The 24,835-nt window shown below is 36.7% G+C and overlaps 2 protein-coding genes across 2 annotated transcripts; both read left to right on the forward strand.

Moving 5' to 3' along the window:
- Positions 1–15,016: 15,016 nt before the first annotated feature.
- LOC110453517 lies at positions 15,017–18,437 on the forward strand. The gene is made up of 2 exons (XM_021502484.1): positions 15,017–17,914; positions 18,061–18,437. Exons 1-2 carry the CDS (start codon positions 15,637–15,639, stop codon positions 18,363–18,365), a joined length of 2,583 nt encoding a protein of 860 aa, XP_021358159.1. The 5' UTR covers positions 15,017–15,636; the 3' UTR covers positions 18,366–18,437.
- Positions 18,438–18,494: 57 nt separating this feature from the next.
- On the forward strand, positions 18,495–20,217 carry LOC110453314 (cell surface glycoprotein 1-like). The gene is made up of 3 exons (XM_021502216.1): positions 18,495–18,618; positions 18,802–19,540; positions 20,174–20,217. The coding sequence occupies exons 1-3, from the start codon at positions 18,532–18,534 to the stop codon at positions 20,215–20,217; spliced, it is 870 nt and encodes a 289-aa protein (XP_021357891.1). The 5' UTR covers positions 18,495–18,531.
- Positions 20,218–24,835: the final 4,618 nt, after the last annotated feature.

Below are 24,835 nucleotides of genomic sequence, written 5' to 3' on the forward strand. Positions count from 1 at the left end.
TTTGTTTGTTTAGAGGTTAATGTCCTCGCAACAGCCATCGTCATATGATGGCGGGTTGTATAGAGTTTAACGTCTTATAAACAGCTAAGGTCATTTAAGGATGTGTGTGCCGGAGACAGGGAACTGACATTGGGTGTAAGTCACATGAAATTCAAGAAAGATTCCTCCAGATCTTTCCGAGAAATAGAAATAACAGATTTTAACTGTCAAAATCTAAGATGGCTACCTGTTAACGATTTCGTTTATTGTATCGGTCTAAAAATTAAACATGCAAACTAAAAGACCAAGGAGAACCTCAATACCAAATCCGAGAAAGATCCACCCAGTTCTTTCTGAGTGATAGCAATAACAAACTTAAATAACTATCAAAATCCAAGATGGCCCCTTGTCAGCCATTTCATGTATCCCATCAGTCTCAAACGTAAATCTGCACAACTAGGGACCAACAGGTACTCACAAAGCAACTATGCTCCTTCTAGCAGTTTTTGAGAAATGGCGATATCGAGAACTGTTTAAGGACGGACCGCAAACGATAGATCAGTTGACTAGCCCCCTATTAGCGATGATGGTTTGTTAAAAATGTGTTTAAAGACATCAGGTATATAGACAAAAGAAAACAGTAACAATCCTGATGCGAAACTTACCTTGTGGATCCTTGACAACGAGACTCCTGTTACAACACCAAACTGTACGTATTCCTACTTAGCCGTAATACATGGATTAATACTTAAACACGTGATTTCTCTATTACACTTCTCCGACAAGTTCTCGTTCACATGTGATATGTTTCTTTTCTGTTCGAAGAGCCTCTTCATTACCGTCATGGGATTGCGAAAACGGTTAAACCCATTATAACATTCACGGCTTTGAAAACAGCTAGTTGATATCGAATAACAATTCACAACCTTTGCTGCTACATTTCAACACAAGGTGTATTTTTCACGCACGTTGGCTACGTTTAGCGTTCTATTAACAGTTAGTGCCATTTCAGGAAACGTCCCTCCTTGCGGTGTGACTCGGCCCGCCAGGGGACAGATGGTATTTATGACCTTCGCTACTTAGATGAACGATTAAGCTTAAGTCAATCAGAGGTATTGTCAAGCACTATGAAATAGAAAGTTTGCTATGAAGTTTAAAGGATATGAAGAACCCAAGGTAGCAGAGTACAGTAGCGTACGGTGGCCATGGGTGATATTTTTATACAATGAATAACCCCTGTAATATAACATGTATCAAAATTTAAAAAAAAATCAGCACTAAAATTGGCATATACATGATGAAGGGGTTTATGTGGGCTTCATAATTTTTCAAAAAAAAAAATCGAATTTGGTTTTAGACTACAATTTTGGGCATTTACAAATCTGTGTCTACACAACAAAAGCTAGCTTTTCATGTAGTCTATTTTTGTACTCAGCACATGTGTAAATATTGTGAAAAATCCACCGGAATGACCTATGCTAAAACGTGAGTATTTCTGTTACCGAGTAGGCGATATTTAATTTCAGACAGGTTTTAAGAAAAACAATTCTACTTGCGGGGGTCAAATTCTGGGTTAAAAATAATGATTTTTTGCATATTTTGGTGTTTTTTGATGTGGTAACCATGGTTTTCAGAAGTCCCAAATCTGGGGAAATCACTTTTTGAAAAAACAAATGTTCTTCTAAAAAACACCTATTCAAAATGTAGGTTATAAATATATACATATATGTAGGTGTGTTGTGCAGGATGAATCCGCTATCCATGTTTATCCGAGACATGCCCTTTATTTTTAGGGTCAAGCCATTTCTACTGTACTCTGCCACCCAAGGTGGGTGGCAGCGTCATTGTGTGTCCCTTATTAGAGGGCACAACAGCAAACCAGGTATGTATGCAAGTGGTTCCCGCATTGTTTAATTCGGTCAACCCGATGTTATAAAACCATAACGGTTACCTGAGACCAAGGTTACAAGTAGCTTGTTGTTATTGACGTCATCAAGCTTAAAGCCTATCTTTTACTAGGCTATCCAGTTGACGGCGTGTTGTTATTGACGTCATCAAGCTTAAAGTCTATCTTTTACTAGGCTATCAAGGTGACGGCGTGTTGTTATTGACGTCATCAAGCTTAAAGCCTTTCTTTTACTAGGCTATCAAGATGACGGCGTGTTTTAACACTATTGTTTATACCGTCCACCTGTTACGATAACCAATCTATTAACAATAACACACTCCGAACACTACTACTGTACTACAATCATTTTTTTCGACAAACCTTCGATATAACATTACAGCACTACTATTAAAAAGTTGTATGACCGCACAACGCACCAAAAATAGCGTGCGTACATCATGCGCACAACTGTGCGATTTAACAATCGTTCGCCCCAAATGTGCAATTTGGTAGAATTGGTTGATCAATATAACGAAATGAAAAAAATCTGGAAGGCTTGTATTGAATTTACAATGCGTGTTACACAACATTACAGTGACTGTAAGCCTGTCAAGTTTGGGTTTGGCTCCCAGGTAACAAAATAACATTTTAATGAGTTACCGGAGTTTTACCTGACGCCCTTAATCAAACATGGAGAGCCGATATATGAAACCAGAGATTCAGAGATTTCAGAGATTTTTATTATCACTCAGGCACACTATTGTGCTCAACAAGAGGTCATCATAAAGTACAATATAACAATGACATGGTTGACCGTAAAGCACTCATCTTACTATGCTAGCGTACAATAATATAGTAGAAACTATTACACTCCTCATACAATGATAAACACAATATTACACTGGACTATCATACCTTATTATAATAGACAATATAACGCACTTATCATACAATGACACTCATCATACACTGTGATATACATTATTACACTCATTTTACAATACTATTACGATGGTATAATACATAGCATTACATTCACACATACCGTGCGTTCACACTGTGGTATAGCAGGCACTGTTGCATCCATCTTACAGTACAATCCTACAATAATATTATTACAGTATTACACATATATTACTCGCACTCCATGATACATATATTATAGATAGTATACCACACAATACAGTGCAATCATACTCATCATACCATATAATATTACAAAGGTATAATAGACAGTGTTACAATCCCATCATACAATACTGTAATAGACAGATAACAAACAAACCATGATAAGGTTTAAAAAATGATCAGTAATATCTATATGTATACAAAAGTTTACAGTTTGATGTGTGAAATTCACATACTATTTTTTAACTGTCTTTCTAGTAATTGCATGAACAGCGATAGATTTGATAATATTCTAACATTACATATTGATATTAATCCTTTCATTTTATGAACAGATGGATTAGAGGTGTAATAAAAATGTATATATTTTCTGCGGATTTGACTTACATAGGCATTTGAACATATAAACAAATAATGATACTCGCTTCCAACTCCAGTAAAACAAAGCGGACAGATTCTGCCTTCACGTGGTGTTCTAGTCCATCGCCCAGGCTCTATAGGCGGAGATATATTACTGGTTCTGAACTTACAGATAGTTATTCTATCTTTTTGTTTGAGCATAGTTAAGTATTTTTCAAACTGAAATTGATGTTTAAATATTGCATATGTTTGACCCCGAGAAGAATTTTCAATATCTGTATACCATTGTTGTATAAATTGGACATACAGAATAGTTTTAAAACTAACCCTAAGGTAATTTTTATTCATAGTGCAAGTTTTTTGTTGTAACCATACGTAACTTAGTCCCGTGCAATTGAATAGATTCTTGATATATGAAATCCATTTAAAATCAGCGAAATCATTTTCATGTAAATTCAGCATAAGCTTGTACATTATACTAGACAATTTATTTTCACCTTTAATTAGTTCATACCATAACATTATCATTCTAGATTTAATTTCAATATTCAGAGGGTACCTACCCGTTTCACCATATACCATTATATTTGCTGTGGTCAATTGGTAAAATATTTTTTTTTTTTTTTTTTTTTTATATAATGCATACATTGCTTTTGAGCCTGTTCAACAAGTTTTTTTCTTGCTTTACAGAAACTGCCATTATAATGAAACAGCAGTCCTAGAAACGAGTAACTGTCATGTGTTTGCAACTCTTCACCAAAAAGAGTAAAACGAATATTTTGTGCATTACTTTTCTTTTTTCAAAGATAACAACTTTAGTTTTATTGAGATTAACTTTAAGTTTCCAAATAGTACAGTAAGTTTCAAATTCACGGAAAGCATTCTGTAGACCTTTAGCTGTTTCTGACATAACAACTGTGTCATCTGCATATAGCAGAATAAATAATTTAACAAATACACCCATGCGATCTTGAAATAAATTACCAATATAATGGAGTTGGTCAACATTATTTTGCATTAAAAATTCTTCTAAATCATTTAAATATATTGAAAACAAAAATGGGGAGAGATTTTCACCTTGTTTTACCCCGAGGTGACATGTGAAAAAATCAGTCATACCATTGCTAGTTTTTACGCAAGATTTAGTGTTTGCATACAGATTAATTATAGCATTAAATATCTTTCCTGTGATATTATGTTTTCATAATTTCTTATACCTACCCTCCAAACAGTATCAAACGCTTTTCTGAAATCGATGAATGAACAGAATAGCTTTTTACTTTTTGAAAAGTATATAGAATGAACCGTATAACTGTTATGAAAACACAACTCGACGTAAAGTATATTGATATTTGCATTCGTTTTGGTCTATAGCTCCCCTTCACCTGGTTTTTCACACCTTGACGAGTTACGTAAGTGTCCGGATGGGGAAAACTGCGGTCCACGTACATGTACAAAGTGGCTATGTTTATCTGCATATGTGTTATAATTTTTCATGTTTCTATTTGGGTCGTTAAAAAATACACCGAAACACCATTTCTAAATTTCGGAAAAATATAGAAATATCAGCTAATCTATGTAGCTTGAATATAGAAACATATCTAAAAATCGAGTTAAACACGAAACCGTATATATTGTTAAGCCATTTCTCAATTCATACCAAGCACGATTGTCATTGCACAACGTTTGTCCATCATCCTTACAAATGTGCGCAAGCAACAATCGTCCAGATTTTTTATCGTTCGCCAATCGTTCGCAAATCGCACGCACACTGACCATCGTGTAACCTTGTGCGATCCCACAACTGTACTAAATACACTAGTTCTTATTCTGCAACTAAACTACAAAAACTACCTTAATAAATAATAGTACTACATTACTAACACTTCTATTTATATAACTGTTAACAAACTGAATAACTACTGTTCACGCAACTAACGCTTTACTAACACCGTTTTACTACTAACAGTCACTTGAGCTTGCTACCAAACTGAAACACTGCCTCAAACTTATTTAAAACTTCACTTACAGCATTTGTACTAACAGTCACTCCATCTAACACTACTTCAGTGTACAAAATTGCCCTTTGTACCAGGTGAGCTGTATTGTTGTACATTTTATTTTACTACAATCATGAAACTTGTTCTTACAAATTATATTAATCTGTCTAGTTGGCCCGGTTACTAGCACACCGGGGGACAAAATGAGCTAGTACACAAGTACACAGGGAAAACATTCAAATTTTACGGTATCAACCAACTTCACGCAAATATTCGGAAAATTTTCACAAATTCGTGTGTTAGGTTTTGTAGGTAGAAGGGAAGTATTTTTTTAAATGTTTCACCAGACCATTTCATTTCTCGGTAATTATAAAGGTTTTGAATATTTATATTGATGGATAATTGTTGCGACCCAGCAAATAGTAATATATTTTCCATGGTAAAGGCCCCATGCCTTTATAACTGACTGTAACGTCTGTCTGAGATAATGTACACGTTAGTTTTGTGAGCTCGCCAGGAAGTGCGCCCTGTAAACAAAGATAACACGAACTTCCGGATTTCCCTTTAGGGGACAACTTTATTTTAGTCTTGAGAACGTCATGCTATGAGAATATTTTAACAGTCCACGCACTACAAATATTTAGTTATTATTAGTTATATCAGAAAAACAAAAAACTACTTTTTTGTGTTTTTAATTATATTTTGGTTTTACAATTTTGCAATACCTGTTGTATGAATATCTAATGTATGGTTATTACAAAGTGTCAAAGTATGAAATAATCCATATTTAAAGGTACCGTGCAGCTAACTGGCATTTCTTGTTTTTCTAACATTGCAAAAGTCATTAAATCATTAATATTACAAAATCTAGGATGGGAAATGTGTAACAGATACAAAACAAGAAAAGAAAGCAGAATGATTTTCTCGCATGTCGATGAATTGCATTATGGCAAGCACGAACCGATAAGCCCCTTCAAATTGACGAAAGATTTTTTATTCGGCACGCTTCTTCGTCTATTACGATCGTATTTTAATACTACTACTTCACTAGTGAAATATAAAGTTGTTTAAACCAAGTGATGTAGAGATCGTTATCATTTGAGATGAAAGCACGTTTAACATTACCTCAGATCCTGTCCAAAACGAAGTATTGTGTAAACATTACCTCTGACCCTGTCCAAAACGAAGTATAGTGTAAACATTACCTTTGACCCTGTTGTATACGTAGTATTGTGTAACCATTACCTCTGACCCTGCCAACACGTTCTATTGTGTAAACATTACCTCTCACCCTGTCAAAAACGTAGTATTGTCTTAACATTACCTGTGACCCTGTCCAATACATAGTATAGTGTAAACCTCACATCATATCTAACAGATAGTATAGTTTAAACGTGACCTCTGACCCCGCGAAACACGTAATATAGTGCAAACATTACCTCTGATCCTGTCTAACACGTAGTAATATGGTGTAAACATTACCTCTGACCCTGTCTAACAGGTAGTATAGTGTTAACCTTGCCTCTGGCCCTGTCTAACACGTAGTATAGTGTTAACCTTGTCTCTGACCCTGTCTAACACGTAGTATAGTGTAAACCTTACCTCTGACCCTGTCTAACAGGTAGTATAGGGTTAACCTTGCCTCTGACCCTGTCTAACAAGTAGTATAGTGTTAACCTTGCCTCTGACCCTGTCTTACACGTAGTATAGTGTCAACCTTGCCTCTGACCAAGTCTAACAAGTATTATAGTGTTAACCTGTCTCTAACCCTGTCTAACACGTAGTATAGTGTTAACCTTGTCTCTGACCCTGTCTAACACGTAGTATAGTGTGAACATTACCTCTGCCCCGGTCTAACACGTAGTATAGTGTTAAATGTGTCTATGACCCTGTCTAACACGTAGTATAGTGTTAACCTTGTCTCTGACCCTGTCTAACACGTAGTATAGTGTAAACATTACCTCTGACCCTGTCTAACACGTAGTATAGTGTTAAATTTGTCTATGACCCTGTCTTACACGCAGTATAGTGTTAACCTTGTCTCTGACCCTGTCTAACACGTAGTATAGTGTCAACATTGCCTCTGACCCTGTCTAACAAGTAGTAAAGTGTTAACCTTGCCTCTAACCCTGTCTAACGATATCGTTTTTTTTCATCGGTCTAAAAATTAAAAATGCAAAATAAAAGACCAAGGAGAACCTCAATACCAAATCCGAGAAAGAGACCACCCAGTTCTTTCTGAGTGATAGCAAAAACAACTTAAATAACTATCAAAATCTAAGATGGCCCCTTGTCAGCCATTTCATGTATCCCATCAGTCTCAAACGTAAGTCTGCACAACTAGGGACCAACAGGTACTCACAAAGCAACTATGCTCCTTCTAGCACTTTTTGAGAAATGGCGATATCGAGAACTGTTTAAGGACGGACCGCAAACGATAGAGCATTTGACTAGCCCCCTATTAGCGATGATGGTTTGTTAAAAATGTGTTTAAAGACATCAGGTAAATAAACAAAAGAAAACAGTAACAATCCTGATGCGAAACTTACCTTGTGGATCCTTGACAACGAGACTCCTGTTACAACACCAAAATGAACGTATTCCTACTTAGCCATAATACATGGATTAACACTTAAACACTTGATTTCTCTATTACGCACTTCTCCGACAAGTTCTCGTTCACATGTGATATGCTTCTTTTCTGTTCGAAGAGCCTCTACATTACCGTCATGGGGTTGCGAAAACGGTTAAACCCATTATAACATTCACGGCTTTGAAAACAGCTCCATGATATCGAATAACAATTCACAACCTTTGCTGCTACATTTCAACACAAGGTGGGTTTTTCACGCACGTTGGCTACGTTTAGCGTTCTATTAACAGTTAGTGCCATTTCAGGAAACGTTCCTCCTTGCGGTGTGACTCGGCCCGCCAGGGGACAGATGGTATTTATGACCTTCACTACTTAGATGAACGATTAAGCTTAAGTCAATTAGAGGTATTGTCAAGCACTATGAAATAGAAACTTTGCTATGAAGTTTAAAGGATATGAAGAACCCAAGGGGCGTGGCAGAGTCATTTTGTGTCCCTTATTAGAGGGCACAACAGCAAACCAGGTATGTATGCAAGTTGTTCCCGCATTGTTTAATTCAGTCAACCCAATGTTATAAAACAATAACCTTTACCTGAGACCAAGTTTACAAGTTGACAGCGTGTTGATACTGACGTCATCAAGCTTAAAGCCTATCTTTTACTAGGCTATCCAGGTGACGGCGTGTTGTTATTGACGTCGTCAAGCTTAAAGCCTTTCTTTTACTAGGCTATCAAGATGACGGCGTGTTTTAACACTATTGTTTATACCGTCCACCTGTTACGATAACCAATATATCAACAATAACACACTCCGAACACTACTACTGTACTACAAACATTTATTTCGACAAACCTTCCATATAACATTACAGCACTAATATTAAAAAGTTGTATGACCGCACAACGCACCAAAAATAGCGTGCGTACATCATGCGCACAACTGTGCGATTTAACAATCGTTAGCCCCGTTGTGCGCTTCTCTCCCCACAAATGTGCGATTTGGTAGAATTGGTTGATCAATATAACGAAATGAAAAACATCTGGAAGGCTTGTATGGAATAAGGAACACTGTATACATAAATTTCACATCATATTAATTACATATTATATTCAATTTTACAATGCGTGTTACACAACATTACAGTGAGTGTAAGACTGTCAAGTTTGGGTTTGGCTCCCAGGTAACAAAATAACATTTTAATGAGTTACCGGAGTTTTATATGGCGCCCTTAATCAAACATAGAGAGCCGATATATGATACCGTATGACTGTTATGAAAACACAACTCGACGTAAAGTATTTGATATTTGCATTCGTTTTGATCTATAGCTCCACTTCACCTGGTTTTTCACACCTTGACGAGTTACGTAAGTGTCCGGATGGGGAAAACTACGGTCCACGTACATGTACAAAGTGGCTATGTTTATCTGCATATGTGTTATAATTGTGCATGTTTCTATTTGGGTCGTTAAAAAATACACCGAAACACCATTTCTTAATTTCGGAAAAATATAGAAATATCAGCTAATCTATGTAGCTTGAATATAGAAACATATTTAAAAATCGAGTTAAACACGAAACCGTATATATTGTTAAGCCATTTCTCAATTCATACCAAGCACGATTGTCATTGCACAACGTTTGTCCATCATACTTACAAATGTGCGCAAGCAACAATCGTCCAGATTTTTTATCGTTCGCCCATCGTTCGCAAATCGCACGCACACTGACCATCGTGTAACCTTGTGCGATCCCACAACTGTACTAAATACACTAGTACTTATTCTACAACTAAATTACAAAAACTACCTAAATAAATAATAGTACTACATTACTAACACTTCTATTTATATAACTGTAAACAAACTGAATAACTACTGTTCACGCCACTAACGCTTTACTAACACCGTTTTTACTACTAACAGTCACTTGAGCTTGCTACCAAACTGAAACACTGTCTCAAACTTATTTAAAACTTCACTTACAGCATTTGTACTAACAGTCACTCCATCTAACACTACTGCAGTGTACAAAATTGCCCTTTGTACCAGGTGAGCTGTATTGTTGTACATTTTATTTTACTACAATTATGAAACTTGTTCTTACAAATTATATTAATCTGTCTAGTTGGCCCGGGTACTAGCACACTGGGGGACAAAATGAGCTAGTACACAAGTACACAGGGAAAACATTCAAATTTTACGGTATAAACCAAGTTCACGCAAATATTCGGAAAATTTTCACAAATTCGTGTGTTAGGTTTTGTAGGTAGAAGAGAAGTAATTTTTAAAATGTTTCACCAGACCATTTCATTTCTCGGTAATTATAAAGGTTTCGAATATTTATATTGATGGATAATTGTTGCGACCCAGCAAATAGTAATATATTTTCCATGGTAAAGGCCCCATGCCTTTATAACTGACTGTAACGTCTGTCTGAGATAATGTACACGTTAGTTTTGTGAGCTCGCCAGGAAGTGCGCCCTTTAAACAAAGATAACACGAACTTCCGGATTTCCCTTTAGGGGACAACTTTATTTTAGTCTTGAGAACGTCATGATATGAGAATATTTTAACAGTCCACGCACTACAAATATTTAGTTCTTATTAGTTATATCAGAAAAACAAAAAACTACTTTTTTGTGTTTTTAATTATATTTTGGTTTTACAATTTTGCAATACCTGTTGTATGAATATCTAATGTATGGTTATTACAAAGTGTCAAAGTATGAAATAATCCATATTTAAAGGTACCGTGCAGCTAACTGGCATTTCTTGTTTTTCTAACATTGCAAAAGTCATTAAATCATTAATATTACAAAATCTAGGATGGGAAATGTGTAACAGATACAAAACAAGAAAAGAAAGCAGAATGATTTTCTCGCATGTCGATGAATTGCATTATGGCAAGCACGAACCGATAAGCCCCTTCAAATTGACGAAAGATTTTTTATTCGGCACGCTTCTTCGTCTATTACGATCGTATTTTAATACTACTACTTCACTAGTGAAATATAAAGTTGTTTAAACCAAGTGATGTAGAGATCGTTATCATTTGAGATGAAAGCACGTTTAACATTACCTCAGATCCTGTCCAAAACGAAGTATTGTGTAAACATTACCTCTGACCCTGTCCAAAACGAAGTATAGTGTAAACATTACCTTTGACCCTGTTGTATACGTAGTATTGTGTAACCATTACCTCTGACCCTGCCAACACGTTCTATTGTGTAAACATTACCTCTCACCCTGTCAAAAACGTAGTATTGTCTTAACATTACCTGTGACCCTGTCCAATACATAGTATAGTGTAAACCTCACATCATATCTAACAGATAGTATAGTTTAAACGTGACCTCTGACCCCGCGAAACACGTAATATAGTGCAAACATTACCTCTGATCCTGTCTAACACGTAGTAATATGGTGTAAACATTACCTCTGACCCTGTCTAACAGGTAGTATAGTGTTAACCTTGCCTCTGACCCTGTCTAACACGTAGTATAGTGTAAACATTACCTCTGACCCTGTCTAACAGGTAGTATAGTGTTAACCTTGCCTCTGACCCAGTCTAACACGTAGTATAGTGTCAACCTTGCCTCTGACCCTGTCTAACAAGTAGTATAGTGTTAACCTTGCCTCTGACCCTGTCTTACACGTAGTATAGTGTCAACCTTGCCTCTGACCAAGTCTAACAAGTATTATAGTGTTAACCTGTCTCTAACCCTGTCTAACACGTAGTATAGTGTTAACCTTGTCTCTGACCCTGTCTAACACGTAGTATAGTGTGAACATTACCTCTGCCCCGGTCTAACACGTAGTATAGTGTTAAATGTGTCTATGACCCTGTCTAACACGTAGTATAGTGTTAACCTTGTCTCTGACCCTGTCTAACACGTAGTATAGTGTAAACATTACCTCTGACCCTGTCTAACACGTAGTATAGTGTTAAATTTGTCTATGACCCTGTCTTACACGCAGTATAGTGTTAACCTTGTCTCTGACCCTGTCTAACACGTAGTATAGTGTCAACATTGCCTCTGACCCTGTCTAACAAGTAGTATAGTGTTAACCTTGTCTCTAACCCTGTCTAACGATTTCGTTTATTTTATCGGTCTAAAAATTAAACATGCAAAATAAAAGACCAAGGAGAACCTCAATACCAAATCCGAGAAAGATCCACCCAGTTCTTTCTGAGTGATAGCAATAACAAACTTAAATAACTATCAAAATCCAAGATAGCCCCTTGTCAGCCATTTCATTTATCCCATCAGTCTCAAACGTAAATCTGCACAACTAGGGACCAACAGGTACTCACAAAGCAACTATGCTCCTTCTAGCACTTTTTGAGAAATGGTGATATCGAGAACTGTTTAAGGACGGACCGCAAACGATAGAGTATTTGACTAGCCCCCTATTATCGATGATGGTTTGTTAAAAATGTGTTTAAAGACATCAGGTATATAGACAAAAGAAAACAGTAACAATCCTGATGCGAAACTTACCTTGTGGATCCTTGACAACGAGACTCCTGCTACAACACCAAAATGAACGTATTCCTACTTAGCCATACTACATGGATTAGGGCGCTTCTCAGCTATTAGGAAATAATAATTGCCGTCACTTTTTCAAATTTATTTTTTATTAGAATGCGGGTAAATAAAGAAATTTGACAGTAATGTGTTATTTCTTAATTTCTAAGATAGCAATTACAATATGATGTTTCATTTCTCAAGGGGTCGGGCTTGAAATATGTTTCACTAGTCTGATGTCAAGAATTTTCGTCGCCATTTTGCTCGGGAAATTGATGGACTTGAAACATGATAAGATTTTCACTATTTAATTCTTGTGACATATGTATGGAATGACGTATTTTTGAATATATAAATTAGCACTTCAAACTACACCTAAACAATTGATGGTTCTGGTATGATAATTTGTTGGATTGTGTTAGGTAACAATGGTTCTATTTATCGATTTAAAATAACAAAGCTTTTCATATTGTAATGGATTAGTTATAAATTCATCATTTATTACCGAGACGTCAAGTGTCGGTCAATTCCGTAATCGGCGTTCAGTCGGATCGTTTGTACCACACGTACATATGCGGACTTTTTTAAAGGGTGCTAAAATATCCCTGAGACCAAATTATGTGTACTACGTCAGCGATTCCAGCACATTCACACCGGAGAGGGAAACATGAAGGTAGGTTTGGCGTAGGTCAACTAATTGTGTCAAGTAATTGCCGTCATGAATAAATAACGATGCATGTTGGAGCTATTTATGAAATGCTTACATAGTTTACAAGTTAATGATGGCAATTGGATGCATTCACGGATTCGATTGATAGAAAATACTCGCATTTTCTCGCAAGTTTCATGTGGATTCCAGTGAAATCCGTGTTCGTCAATTACGTTTGACACCAGTTTTTTTTAACGGCGATTATGTATTGACACAAAATAATTTGACAAGTAATTGCCGTGTATGCTTTCTGTGTGTAAATGATATCGGCGTATTCCTAATCGTAGATGAATTAAAGCGATCTGAAGATGGTTTATCTGACATTCTAAGCTGCATAATTGTAATGTGTATAGCACATACGAACGATAATATTTTGTTTATTTTCGTGCGGAGATTATGCCTTGACAGTATACGTTGCGAACCCAGGTGTCGAAGCATGCAGCCAGATATGTCAATAATAATTGCCAAACACCAATATACTTTGAACAAAAATGTATCACTTTAATGAATCATTAAATTAAAATGAAGACGAACCACATACTTGTCATTATTGGATTATCATATCTAGTTGCATGTTTAGGAAATATTTAATCAGATTTTTGGTTTTCAGTTCGGCAGTTATATTGACATTGATTTTCCTGTCAAATATAATCTCCATAAATTAATAATTATGTCAATCGTAATCTCCATTATTCACACAGGCCTTACTTGTTCAGGTTATAACAAAATATCTAGATAAAACATGATTGGATTTCGGTTACAAGATTTGTGAATATAATGTAGAGTAAATACTGTGTGAGAGTACTTAAATTTTATGTTCAGTAAATATTACCAAAAAGTGGTTCGCTATTATTTTGACATTATGGTATCATGTCAAAAGTAATCTCCAATTAATTTTTGGTGGTAATTCAAAAATAATGCACACTTTTCATCATATTTTTTTCCTGCGATTATGTTTGTTGAAATATTGTTGAAAGAACAGGTTGTCAATGGACTAAATTTAATAATTGGCTTATAAATGTTTAATTAAGGTTACAAGATCATTTAAATCAATTTCTTTATATGGTAATTATGTTTGACAAAGTGTGCCAAGAGGGGGTGGGGGTGGCGGGACCCCTCAAAATTTTATAATCTAAATTTCAAAATCTTTAAAAGTTACCAAATTTGGTAAACCAGTAAAACCCCCTGTAGTTTAATTGTAAAAAACTTATGACAGCATATATCTTTCATTTTCCTTCAGATACTGTTGTTTGTGTTTTAAAATTTGCGAAACCAAATAATTGCAGTGTTGTACCTGGAAGTTATTTTCATGAGGTAAAATTTCTCTTTTTTTTTTTTTTGCAGAATTTCCCTGTTCTCCGTGCTCGCATGCCAAAGAAAAAAGACGACGCCACAGTACAGAATAAACTTACTGCAGCTGAAAGAGCTAAACGGTAAAGTAACTAACTGTTATACAATAATGTTAAAAAAATAATAATGGTACTTTGAATTGAAGTATTAATGAAGTTATAATCGCCACAGGTCTGGAGTCTACAATTGGTTTGACTACATATCTTGAATTATAGCTCAAGTGGTGAAATTAATATATATGTGATGACGAGAAGGATTATTAAATATGTGATGACGAGAAGGATTATTAAATTTAAAGGCATACCATTTATATTATATTGAATTTTGTATTTCTCAGATATCGAGAGAAAAGAAAAAATGATACGTCATTCAAGGAAAAGGAGAAGTTGAGGAAAAAGATAGCTTGGCAACAAAGGACATTGGGGCAGAAAGAAAAAAGACACTCTAAGAAACCGCAAAAACCAGCAAAGGTAACAAAATCATTTAAAAAGACTGTGGTGTAAAATATCAATGTCAGAAACCGTGAATTTAAGACCCTGCGAATCATAAATTGTTTCTGGGAATGCCAATGCAAACTAATTAAGTGTCCAGGAAATCAAAATGCACTCTATTGTCCTGTGTCCAAAATTAGGGCTGTCACGTGTACAGAATATTGACCCCATGTTACTGGGTACTCAAACTATTTGACCAATCAGGAATCAGCATGAATGCAAAAAACACTGCAGTGGAGAGTGGTATCAGGGTATTGGGTAGAGATACTAAAATCCACAATCTGTGACCTCTGCTTGGTTGATGATACTAAAGTATTTGGTAAAGCTATAAAGTACACATCTGACATGAATGAAATACACTGTAGGTGAAATGCAGTCAAAATTATGTTGTATGTGAACATGCTATGTCATCCCTAGTGAGTGAAAACATAAAACATACATAAATGTTGAAATATTTTATTCTTTGAATTTGTTGACACACGCAGTGATAGACATTTACCTATTTTGACGGGTACCCAGGTACACATTTTCAAATCCGGTTTCCTATCTAAAATTAACCCGTATTCAGGAACTCAGGTACACGTAACAGCTCTAATCAAAATATTTATATGTCAAATGGCATCAGCATAGTGAATTATTTTGACAGGTTCCGTGAAAGACAAAAAAGTGAGGGCATTGTTTTAAGGAAAGCGTCCAAAGTTCTCACGAGAAAAGAAAGAGAGTTACAAAGGGAATACTGGCGTAAGAAACAACAGGAGTCAAGAAAAAAGAGGCACCCACAGAAAATAAGAAGAAAAAAGGAAAAAGATAGAGTGAGATTGAGGGAATTACGGTTGAAAGTAAAAATCCAAAAACTGAAAAAGAAGTCTCCACGAAAAAAACTACAGCTAAGAGAAACACTTATTGAAACTTTGAAAAGTAATCATGTAGCAAGGCGAATGGCTGCAAAGAAGCTATCAATTTTGAAAAAATTTAGAATGCACAAAACAGCAAGTTCCTATCTAGGTATCAGCCAATCATATCTAAGCAAATTGGCTAACCAAGATGACCACCCAAAGCGAAAGCCCAGGAACGACAAAATTCTGAATGAAACAAAAGAAAAGATTACTAATTTTTTCCGGCGTGGAGATGTATCTACAAATCTGCCAATATCTAAAAGGATAAAGTTGGATCAAACAGAGAGAAGAGTGCTGGATAGACCGCTAAGACAGACATTTTCTGAGTTTAAAGAAGCTAACCCGGAGGAAATCGTCAGTTTTTCAACATTTTCAAAAAACAAACCAGCTGATGTGGAAACAACAAAAAAACAAAAATGGAATGCATGTCTTTGCGAATCATGCACCAATGCCGAGTTAAAATTACGGTCACTGTCACAGTTGGCGATCAAGTGCAAAAGTAATGTGAAACTGAACAACAAAAGTGAGGCACTTGAAAAAACTATGTGCGCGAGAGAACTAGGCCAAAAATGGCACAAGGAACAGTGTATTAAGAGGCAATGTGAAAGCTGTGGAACCGACGGCATTGTAGCATTCTACACCCCACTCATTGCCAGAGCTTCTGACAGAACAATAACCTATACAAAATGGGAAAGGGTTACGATAGTCAGAAAAGGAAAGGAAACTACACAAGTCATGCCCAAGTCACACGAGAAAGGGGCCAATTTGGTTGTGCTCGAGCTCGCCAATGAGTTGGAAAAGTTAGCGGAACACATCTTTGTGGCAAATTGGCAGCAAGTTCAATTCTCGGGACTGGTGAAGACGGTACCTCCTAACTGGGTCGTCTTGAACATGGACTTTTCCGAAAACTATTCATGTTCAAACCAGAATGAAGTACAAAGTGCCCACTGGGGACACAATAGTGTTACAATCCATCCAACAGTCGCCTATTACCAGTGCCCGGGAGAGGAATGTGTTGATGTTGTTCAGGAGGCTATGGTGTTTGTATCGGATGATTTGCAGCACGATGCTCACGCTGTTGCTAAATTTACTTCTCTTGCCAATGAACACCTGCAAAATGTGAGAGGTCTGACAATTGAGAGAGAAATACAACTGACTGATGGTTGCTCGGCCCAATACAAGAGTAAGACGCCCTTTACCGACATTTCTTTTGCCAATCATGACCACGGATTTCCGGTTGAACGTCACTTCTACGGTTCCCGCCATGGTAAAGGGCCATCGGACGGCGCAGGGGCAGTCGTCAAATCATCAGCAAAACGGTCGGTGATGGGAATGAATAGCGTAATCAATAATGCAGAAGATTTATTCAATTTTGGGAAAGAAAAGTTGGAGAAAACTGAAAAAAAAAATGACCACCTTCACCACAAGAGGACATTCTTTCTGGTTAACAACATCAGTCGAGACCGACCTGGAAGAAGTAAAACAAAAACTTTATCAGGAACCCGAAAAGTCCAAAGCATAAAATCTGGGGCAAGACCTTTCACACTTTTCACAAGGAATTTGTCCTGTTTTTGTTGTTCGTGTATAAGCCATCATGACGATGCGGATGGATTGGAGTGTGAAAATAAGTTACATGTCCAGGATTGGGAGAGAAAGGATTTGGTCAGAGAACAGATTGGAGAAAGAGGACAGGTCAGAGGTAGAGGAAGGGCAAGAGGTAGAGGACAGGTTGCAGAAAGAGAACAGGTCAGAGATAGAGGACAGGCCAGAGGTAGAGGACAGGTTAGAGGTAGAGGACAGGCCAGAGGGAGAGGAAGGGCCAGAGGTAGAGGACAGGTTGCAGAAAGAGGACAAGAAAGAAAAAGAGGACAGGCCAGAGGTAGAGGAGCTACAGAACGGGGAGTAGTAAGGACTAGAGGTGGCAGGATATCAATTGCTCGAGGAGGAAGAGGAGTGAGAACTCGGGGTGGACAAGATTCATCTGATGAAGGTGACAATTGTTAGATAATGATATCACTGTAAATATGGTAATCAATGTGTATGATATATTTATGACATCATACTTATTCAAGGGTTAAAGTCAAATTTATAGAATATAGTCTGTAATCTTTAATATCAATGTACTTTCTCCCTCAGATTCTGAAATCTCCAACCAAAGTACAAGTAGCATGCTGGATGACTCTGACCAAGACCCTGACTCTGATTCTGACCAAGACCTTTATGACCATATGGAAGAACCGGGGGGTTGCGTGGTACCGGTAGCACATCCTGATGTGGTGAATGACAGTTCCTCCGACATTAGTGAGGAAGGTTTTACATATAACCTGATGGAGTTATCTGGGTTAAGCGATATCCTGCGGGACCTTGACAAGGTATGCACACAGGATATTTTCTTATCTTCACATTTATGCGAAAAAGGTTTTAATAATCTTATCTGGTAATATGTATATATATAGTAGTAGTAGATGGTATTTGTTTTTTCATGAATAGTGTTAATGATACACAATAGAAATTTAAGCAAATGTATTTGTCGTGGGTAGCGTGAAAATACAATAAATGTGAGAGTCAGTCTGAATTGTTTCCCTATTGAACATTTGTATAATAAGCATGGGATATTTACAGATGCCGGACACTTTACTGGAAGAGATCACCACGGACCTAGAAGACATTGCATACTCTCCTGTCATACCAAATGTAAGTTTGCATCTAGATATAAAAGTAGACCTAAAACATTTATTATAGTCAGGAACATTCTTGCAAGTGTCTACCATACTGATAAAACCTATTTCCTTTAAAGTGCATTTAAAAATAGGGTATTTGCTTTCAATTATGTGTACAATTTATTTTAAATGTATGTGTCTGAAATTAAATTTCCAGACACTGGAGGACCAGCCCGTCACAGTGCACCAGCCCGTAGACCAGAATATCTCAGGGGACCAGCCCATCACAGGGGACCAGCCTGTCACAGCAGACCAGCCCGTAGACCACTCCGTCACAGGGGACCAGCCCATAGACCAATCAGTCACAGAGGACCAGCCCGTCGCAGGGGACCAGCCAATAGACCAATCCGCCACAGCGGACCAGCCCATAGACCAATCAGTCACAGAGGACCAGCCCGTCGCAGGGGACCAGCCAATAGACCAATCCGCCACAGCGGACCAGCCCATAGACCAATCAGTCACAGAGGACCAGCCCGTCGCAGGGGACCAGCCAATAGACCAATCTGTCACAGCAGACCAGCCCGTAGACCACTCCGTCACAGGGGACCAGCCCATAGACCAGTATATCATAGGGGACCAGGCCATCACAGGGGAACAGCCTGTGACAGCAGACCAGCCAATAGACCAATCTGTCACAGCAGATCAGCCTGTAGACCAATCCGTCACTGGGGACCAGCCCATAGACCAGCATATCACAGGGGACCAGCCCATAGACCAATCTGTCACAGAGGACCAGCCCGTCGCAGGGGACCAGCCAATAGACCAATCCGCCACAGCGGACCAGCCCATAGACCAATCCATCACCGGGGACCAGCCTGTAGACCAACCAATTACAGATGACCAGTCCATGATAGAGGACCAGCCCATCACAGAGGATCAGTCTGTTCGCAAAAAAGGTACTAAATTGAATATGTACCCATGTTATTTGGAATATATCTGTTACAGAATGTGCTAGAAACATCTTGTATGATTCTGAGCTGAAATATCGATTAAAAACTTATACTTTCTAAATAAACGTGTAATAAGATTTTGAACATTGCAATATTACAGTTATAACCAAGGGCAGTTTTTAAAAAAATGCCAATGGTTCAAGAATGTTGCCTGCCGTTGTAAGTATATAGTTCAGTTTGTTTAATTTAATAGTTGTGTTTCTCCCAACTTGGCTTTTAAAAATAAAATCTCCAAACGCCTATTTCAGGTACATTTATAAACATATTTTCTGAGTTAGGAGAAACACGGCTGCTGTATTGTGTTTGGTGTAATTGCCTCATTATTTGTTTCTGTTTCAGAAAATATTTGTTTTTGTTTTATTTTTTATTCTTGTTTTGCCTCTTTTGAACTTGTTAAAATATATTTACCAGTCTACACAAATTTATGTTTTTAAAATTCTTCTTAATAAATTTGACGATTTGAGTGATTGTGCATATCTTTAAATTAGAGCAAGAAAATGCATTTATAAATGTGTTACCGAGTGAATAAAAATATCACCAAAACTAGAAAGTAATTCCAATTTCTTGTTAATTTAACAGTTTCACGAGTGGCCATTTGTACGCTTTTTCTCGCTGGTACATAGTGGATGACTGGATGGGGATATCCTACACACCGTGACTGCAGATGATGTTGTTGGGGCTATTGAGCCTCCCGATATTGTGATGCATGGGTCCAGGATATTTTTACAAATTTAACTTACAGTAATAATACTACACGCAACCCACAAATGATGATGGCTGTTCCACGAGACTGAAACTGAAGAAGTGTTGTCTTTCCATTAAACATCAACGTTTTAAAAATACTTTCTTTGAATGTCCCTGTGTTTTACTTGTTGTGTCCATGCCATCTAAAACAAAATTGCAGTAAGTCTTAAATGATATATACTGTTTAAGACTTTTAGTATTACGGCATTACCCAGGTACATCGCCTCTTGTTTTACAATGTGTCACCGTTAAAATGTTAAGTCATTGTATGTGACATTTTTTAGATTTGTATTCGAAGAGATGTTAATTGTAAAATATTCATAAATGTAAACTACAACAAGAGCAGGCCTAATTTTATAATTAACAGGTTCAGGTTTTGACCCCTTCTTAAAATGATTATTGTGATAAGTAATCAATTAATGAAATTAACTATACGTCTAATTCCAGTGACATGTTTCGTGTCTAATTCCAATGGCATGTTTCGTGTCTAATTCCAATGACATGTTTCGTGTCTAACTCCAATGGCATGTTTCGTGTCTAATTCCAATGACATGTTTGACATGTTTCGTGTCTAATTCAATGACATGTTTCGTGTCTAATTCCAATGACATGTTTCGTGTCTAATTCCATTGACATGTTTGACATGTTTTGTGTCTAATTCCAATGACATGTTTAATGTCTAATTCCAATGACATGTTTCGTGTCTAATTTCAATGACATGTTTCGTGTCTAATTCCAATGACATGTTTTGTCATGTGTAACTACCTGTTATGTCCATATATATACAAAATGTAATACTGTATCAAATATGTGACTATGAATAACTAATGCATTAGTAGATAAAGCATGCGACAGCAAGTCATATTAACAGACTGTCTGTAATACTCTCTGTATCAAATTATGTTTGAACTATGAATGTATGTATCATATTTTAAATATTCAGGTAATGTCCAAAACCAGATATATTTTCATCCAAAAGGAACAAATGTATTTTAAAAATCTTAATAAAGTTGCGATACAAATTCTGAAATTTGTTTGTCTTGTGTAATTTCAACCATCTTCTTAAACCCTCACAAATTTAAAGGGGGGACTCTAAATACAGGTAAATACCGGCTAAAAGGGTCAATTGAGCTTATGCCATGGCGCATTGTCCCTTATAAAAACATACTTAAAATGTAGTATATTCAATTATTCATTGCAATCCATTAATAAGGACATCAGGTTGGAGTACCATTGTCAACATAATGGGCGTCACTTTCTTGGGGTTGTCAAAATGTCAACAATAATCTTCATAACTAAAAGTATCTATAAACAATTTATCTTCCACTTTTCTCTGAAATTTAACATCCCATATTATTGAGAAATCTTAATGAGTTGATCACCACACATTTTTCCTGAGAAGGCAGACTGTTCAGCAATGGACAAATCTGAGAACATACATATGTAATCTGGTATACAAGTAATTGGCGTCACTTTTTCTAACTGTACTTAAGAAACATAAAAGAACACTTTTTCTTAAGGAATGGTAATTTAAGGTATAGAATCAATGTAGATGAATTACCAAATCCATCTTTCAAGCAACCTTAATGGAAAATACCACTTCTGATTTGATATTTGTAATGTCAAGGTAATCGGCGTCACTATTGGTGTACCTTGTTAAAAACACCAAAAAACAACAAAATATGCCCCCAGTTATCTTTTCACTAATAATTGAAGAATGTTAGATATATATAGAAGTGTTATAAGTTAAAATTAAATCATTTTACCAACATTTAAAATCTGAGGGAAAATTTCCTAATAGCTGAGAAGCACCCATTAACACTTAAACACTTGATTTCTCTATTACGCACTTCTCCGACAAGTTCTCGTTCACATGTGATATGTTTCTTTTCTGTTCGAAGAGCCTCTACATTACCGTCATGGGGTTAAGAAAACGGTTAAACCCATTATAACATTCACGGCTTTGAAAACAGCTCCATGATATCGAATAACAATTCACAACATTTGCTGCTACATTTCGACGCAAGGTGTGTTTTTTCACGCAAGTTGGCTAAGTTTAGCGTTCTATTAACAGTTAGTGCCATTTCAGGAAACGTTCCTCCTTGCGGTGTGACTCGGCCCGCGAGGGGACAGATTGTATTTATGACCTTCATTTCTTAGATGAACGATTAAGCTTAAGTCAATTAGAGGTATTGTCAAGCACTATGAAATAGAAACTTTGCTATGAAGATTAAAGGATATGAAGAACCCAAGGGGCGTGGCAGAGTCATTTTGTGTCCCTTATTAGAGGGCACAACAGCAAACCAGATATGTATGCAAGTTGTTCCCGCATTGTTTAATTCAGTCAACCCAATGTTATAAAACAATAACCTTTACCTGAGACCAAGTTTACAAGTTGACAGCGTGTTGATACTGGCGTCATCAAGCTTAAAGCCTATCTTTTACTAGGCTATCAAATTGACAGCGTGTTGTTATTGACGTCATCAAACTTAAAGCCTATCTTTTACTAGGCTATCAAATTGACAGCGTGTTGTTATTGACGTTATCAAGCTTAAAGCCTATCTTTTACTAGGCTATCCAGGTGACGCGTGTTGTTATTGACGTCATCAAGCTTAAAGCCTATCTTTTACTAGGCTATCAAGGTGACGGCGTGTTGTTATTGACGTCATCAAGCTTAAGGCCTATCTTTTACTAGGCTATCCAGGTGACGGCGTGTTGTTATTGAAGTCGTCAAGCTTAAAGCCTTTCTTTTACTAGGCTATCAAGATGACGGCGTGTTTTAACACTATTGTTTATACCGTCCACCTGTTACGATAACCAATATATCAACAATAACACACTCCGAACACTACTACTGTACTACAAACATTTATTTCGACAAACCTTCCATATAACATTACAGCACTAATATTAAAAAGTTGTATGACCGCACAACGCACCAAAAATAGCGTGCGTACATCATGCGCACAACTGTGCGATTTAACAATCGTTAGCCCCGTTGTGCGCTTCTCTCCCCACAAATGTGCGATTTGGTAGAATTGGTTGATCAATATAACGAAATGAAAAACATCTGGAAGGCTTGTATGGAATAAGGAACACTGTATACATAAATTTCACATCATATTAATTACATATTATATTCAATTTTACAATGCGTGTTACACAACATTACAGTGAGTGTAAGACTGTCAAGTTTGGGTTTGGCTCCCAGGTAACAAAATAACATTTTAATGAGTTACCGGAGTTTTATATGGCGCCCTTAATCAAACATAGAGAGCCGATATATGATACCGTATGACTGTTATGAAAACACAACTCGACGTAAAGTATTTGATATTTGCATTCGTTTTGATCTATAGCTCCACTTCACCTGGTTTTTCACACCTTGACGAGTTACGTAAGTGTCCGGATGGGGAAAACTACGGTCCACGTACATGTACAAAGTGGCTATGTTTATCTGCATATGTGTTATAATTGTGCATGTTTCTATTTGGGTCGTTAAAAAATACACCGAAACACCATTTCTTAATTTCGGAAAAATATAGAAATATCAGCTAATCTATGTAGCTTGAATATAGAAACATATTTAAAAATCGAGTTAAACACGAAACCGTATATATTGTTAAGCCATTTCTCAATTCATACCAAGCACGATTGTCATTGCACAACGTTTGTCCATCATACTTACAAATGTGCGCAAGCAACAATCGTCCAGATTTTTTATCGTTCGCCCATCGTTCGCAAATCGCACGCACACTGACCATCGTGTAACCTTGTGCGATCCCACAACTGTACTAAATACACTAGTACTTATTCTACAACTAAATTACAAAAACTACCTAAATAAATAATAGTACTACATTACTAACACTTCTATTTATATAACTGTAAACAAACTGAATAACTACTGTTCACGCCACTAACGCTTTACTAACACCGTTTTTACTACTAACAGTCACTTGAGCTTGCTACCAAACTGAAACACTGTCTCAAACTTATTTAAAACTTCACTTACAGCATTTGTACTAACAGTCACTCCATCTAACACTACTGCAGTGTACAAAATTGCCCTTTGTACCAGGTGAGCTGTATTGTTGTACATTTTATTTTACTACAATTATGAAACTTGTTCTTACAAATTATATTAATCTGTCTAGTTGGCCCGGGTACTAGCACACTGGGGGACAAAATGAGCTAGTACACAAGTACACAGGGAAAACATTCAAATTTTACGGTATAAACCAAGTTCACGCAAATATTCGGAAAATTTTCACAAATTCGTGTGTTAGGTTTTGTAGGTAGAAGAGAAGTAATTTTTAAAATGTTTCACCAGACCATTTCATTTCTCGGTAATTATAAAGGTTTCGAATATTTATATTGATGGATAATTGTTGCGACCCAGCAAATAGTAATATATTTTCCATGGTAAAGGCCCCATGCCTTTATAACTGACTGTAACGTCTGTCTGAGATAATGTACACGTTAGTTTTGTGAGCT

The sequence above is a fragment of the Mizuhopecten yessoensis genome, unplaced genomic scaffold, assembly GCF_002113885.1.
Source record: "Mizuhopecten yessoensis strain PY_sf001 unplaced genomic scaffold, ASM211388v2 scaffold855, whole genome shotgun sequence".
Taxonomy (NCBI): Eukaryota; Metazoa; Mollusca; class Bivalvia; order Pectinida; family Pectinidae; genus Mizuhopecten; species Mizuhopecten yessoensis.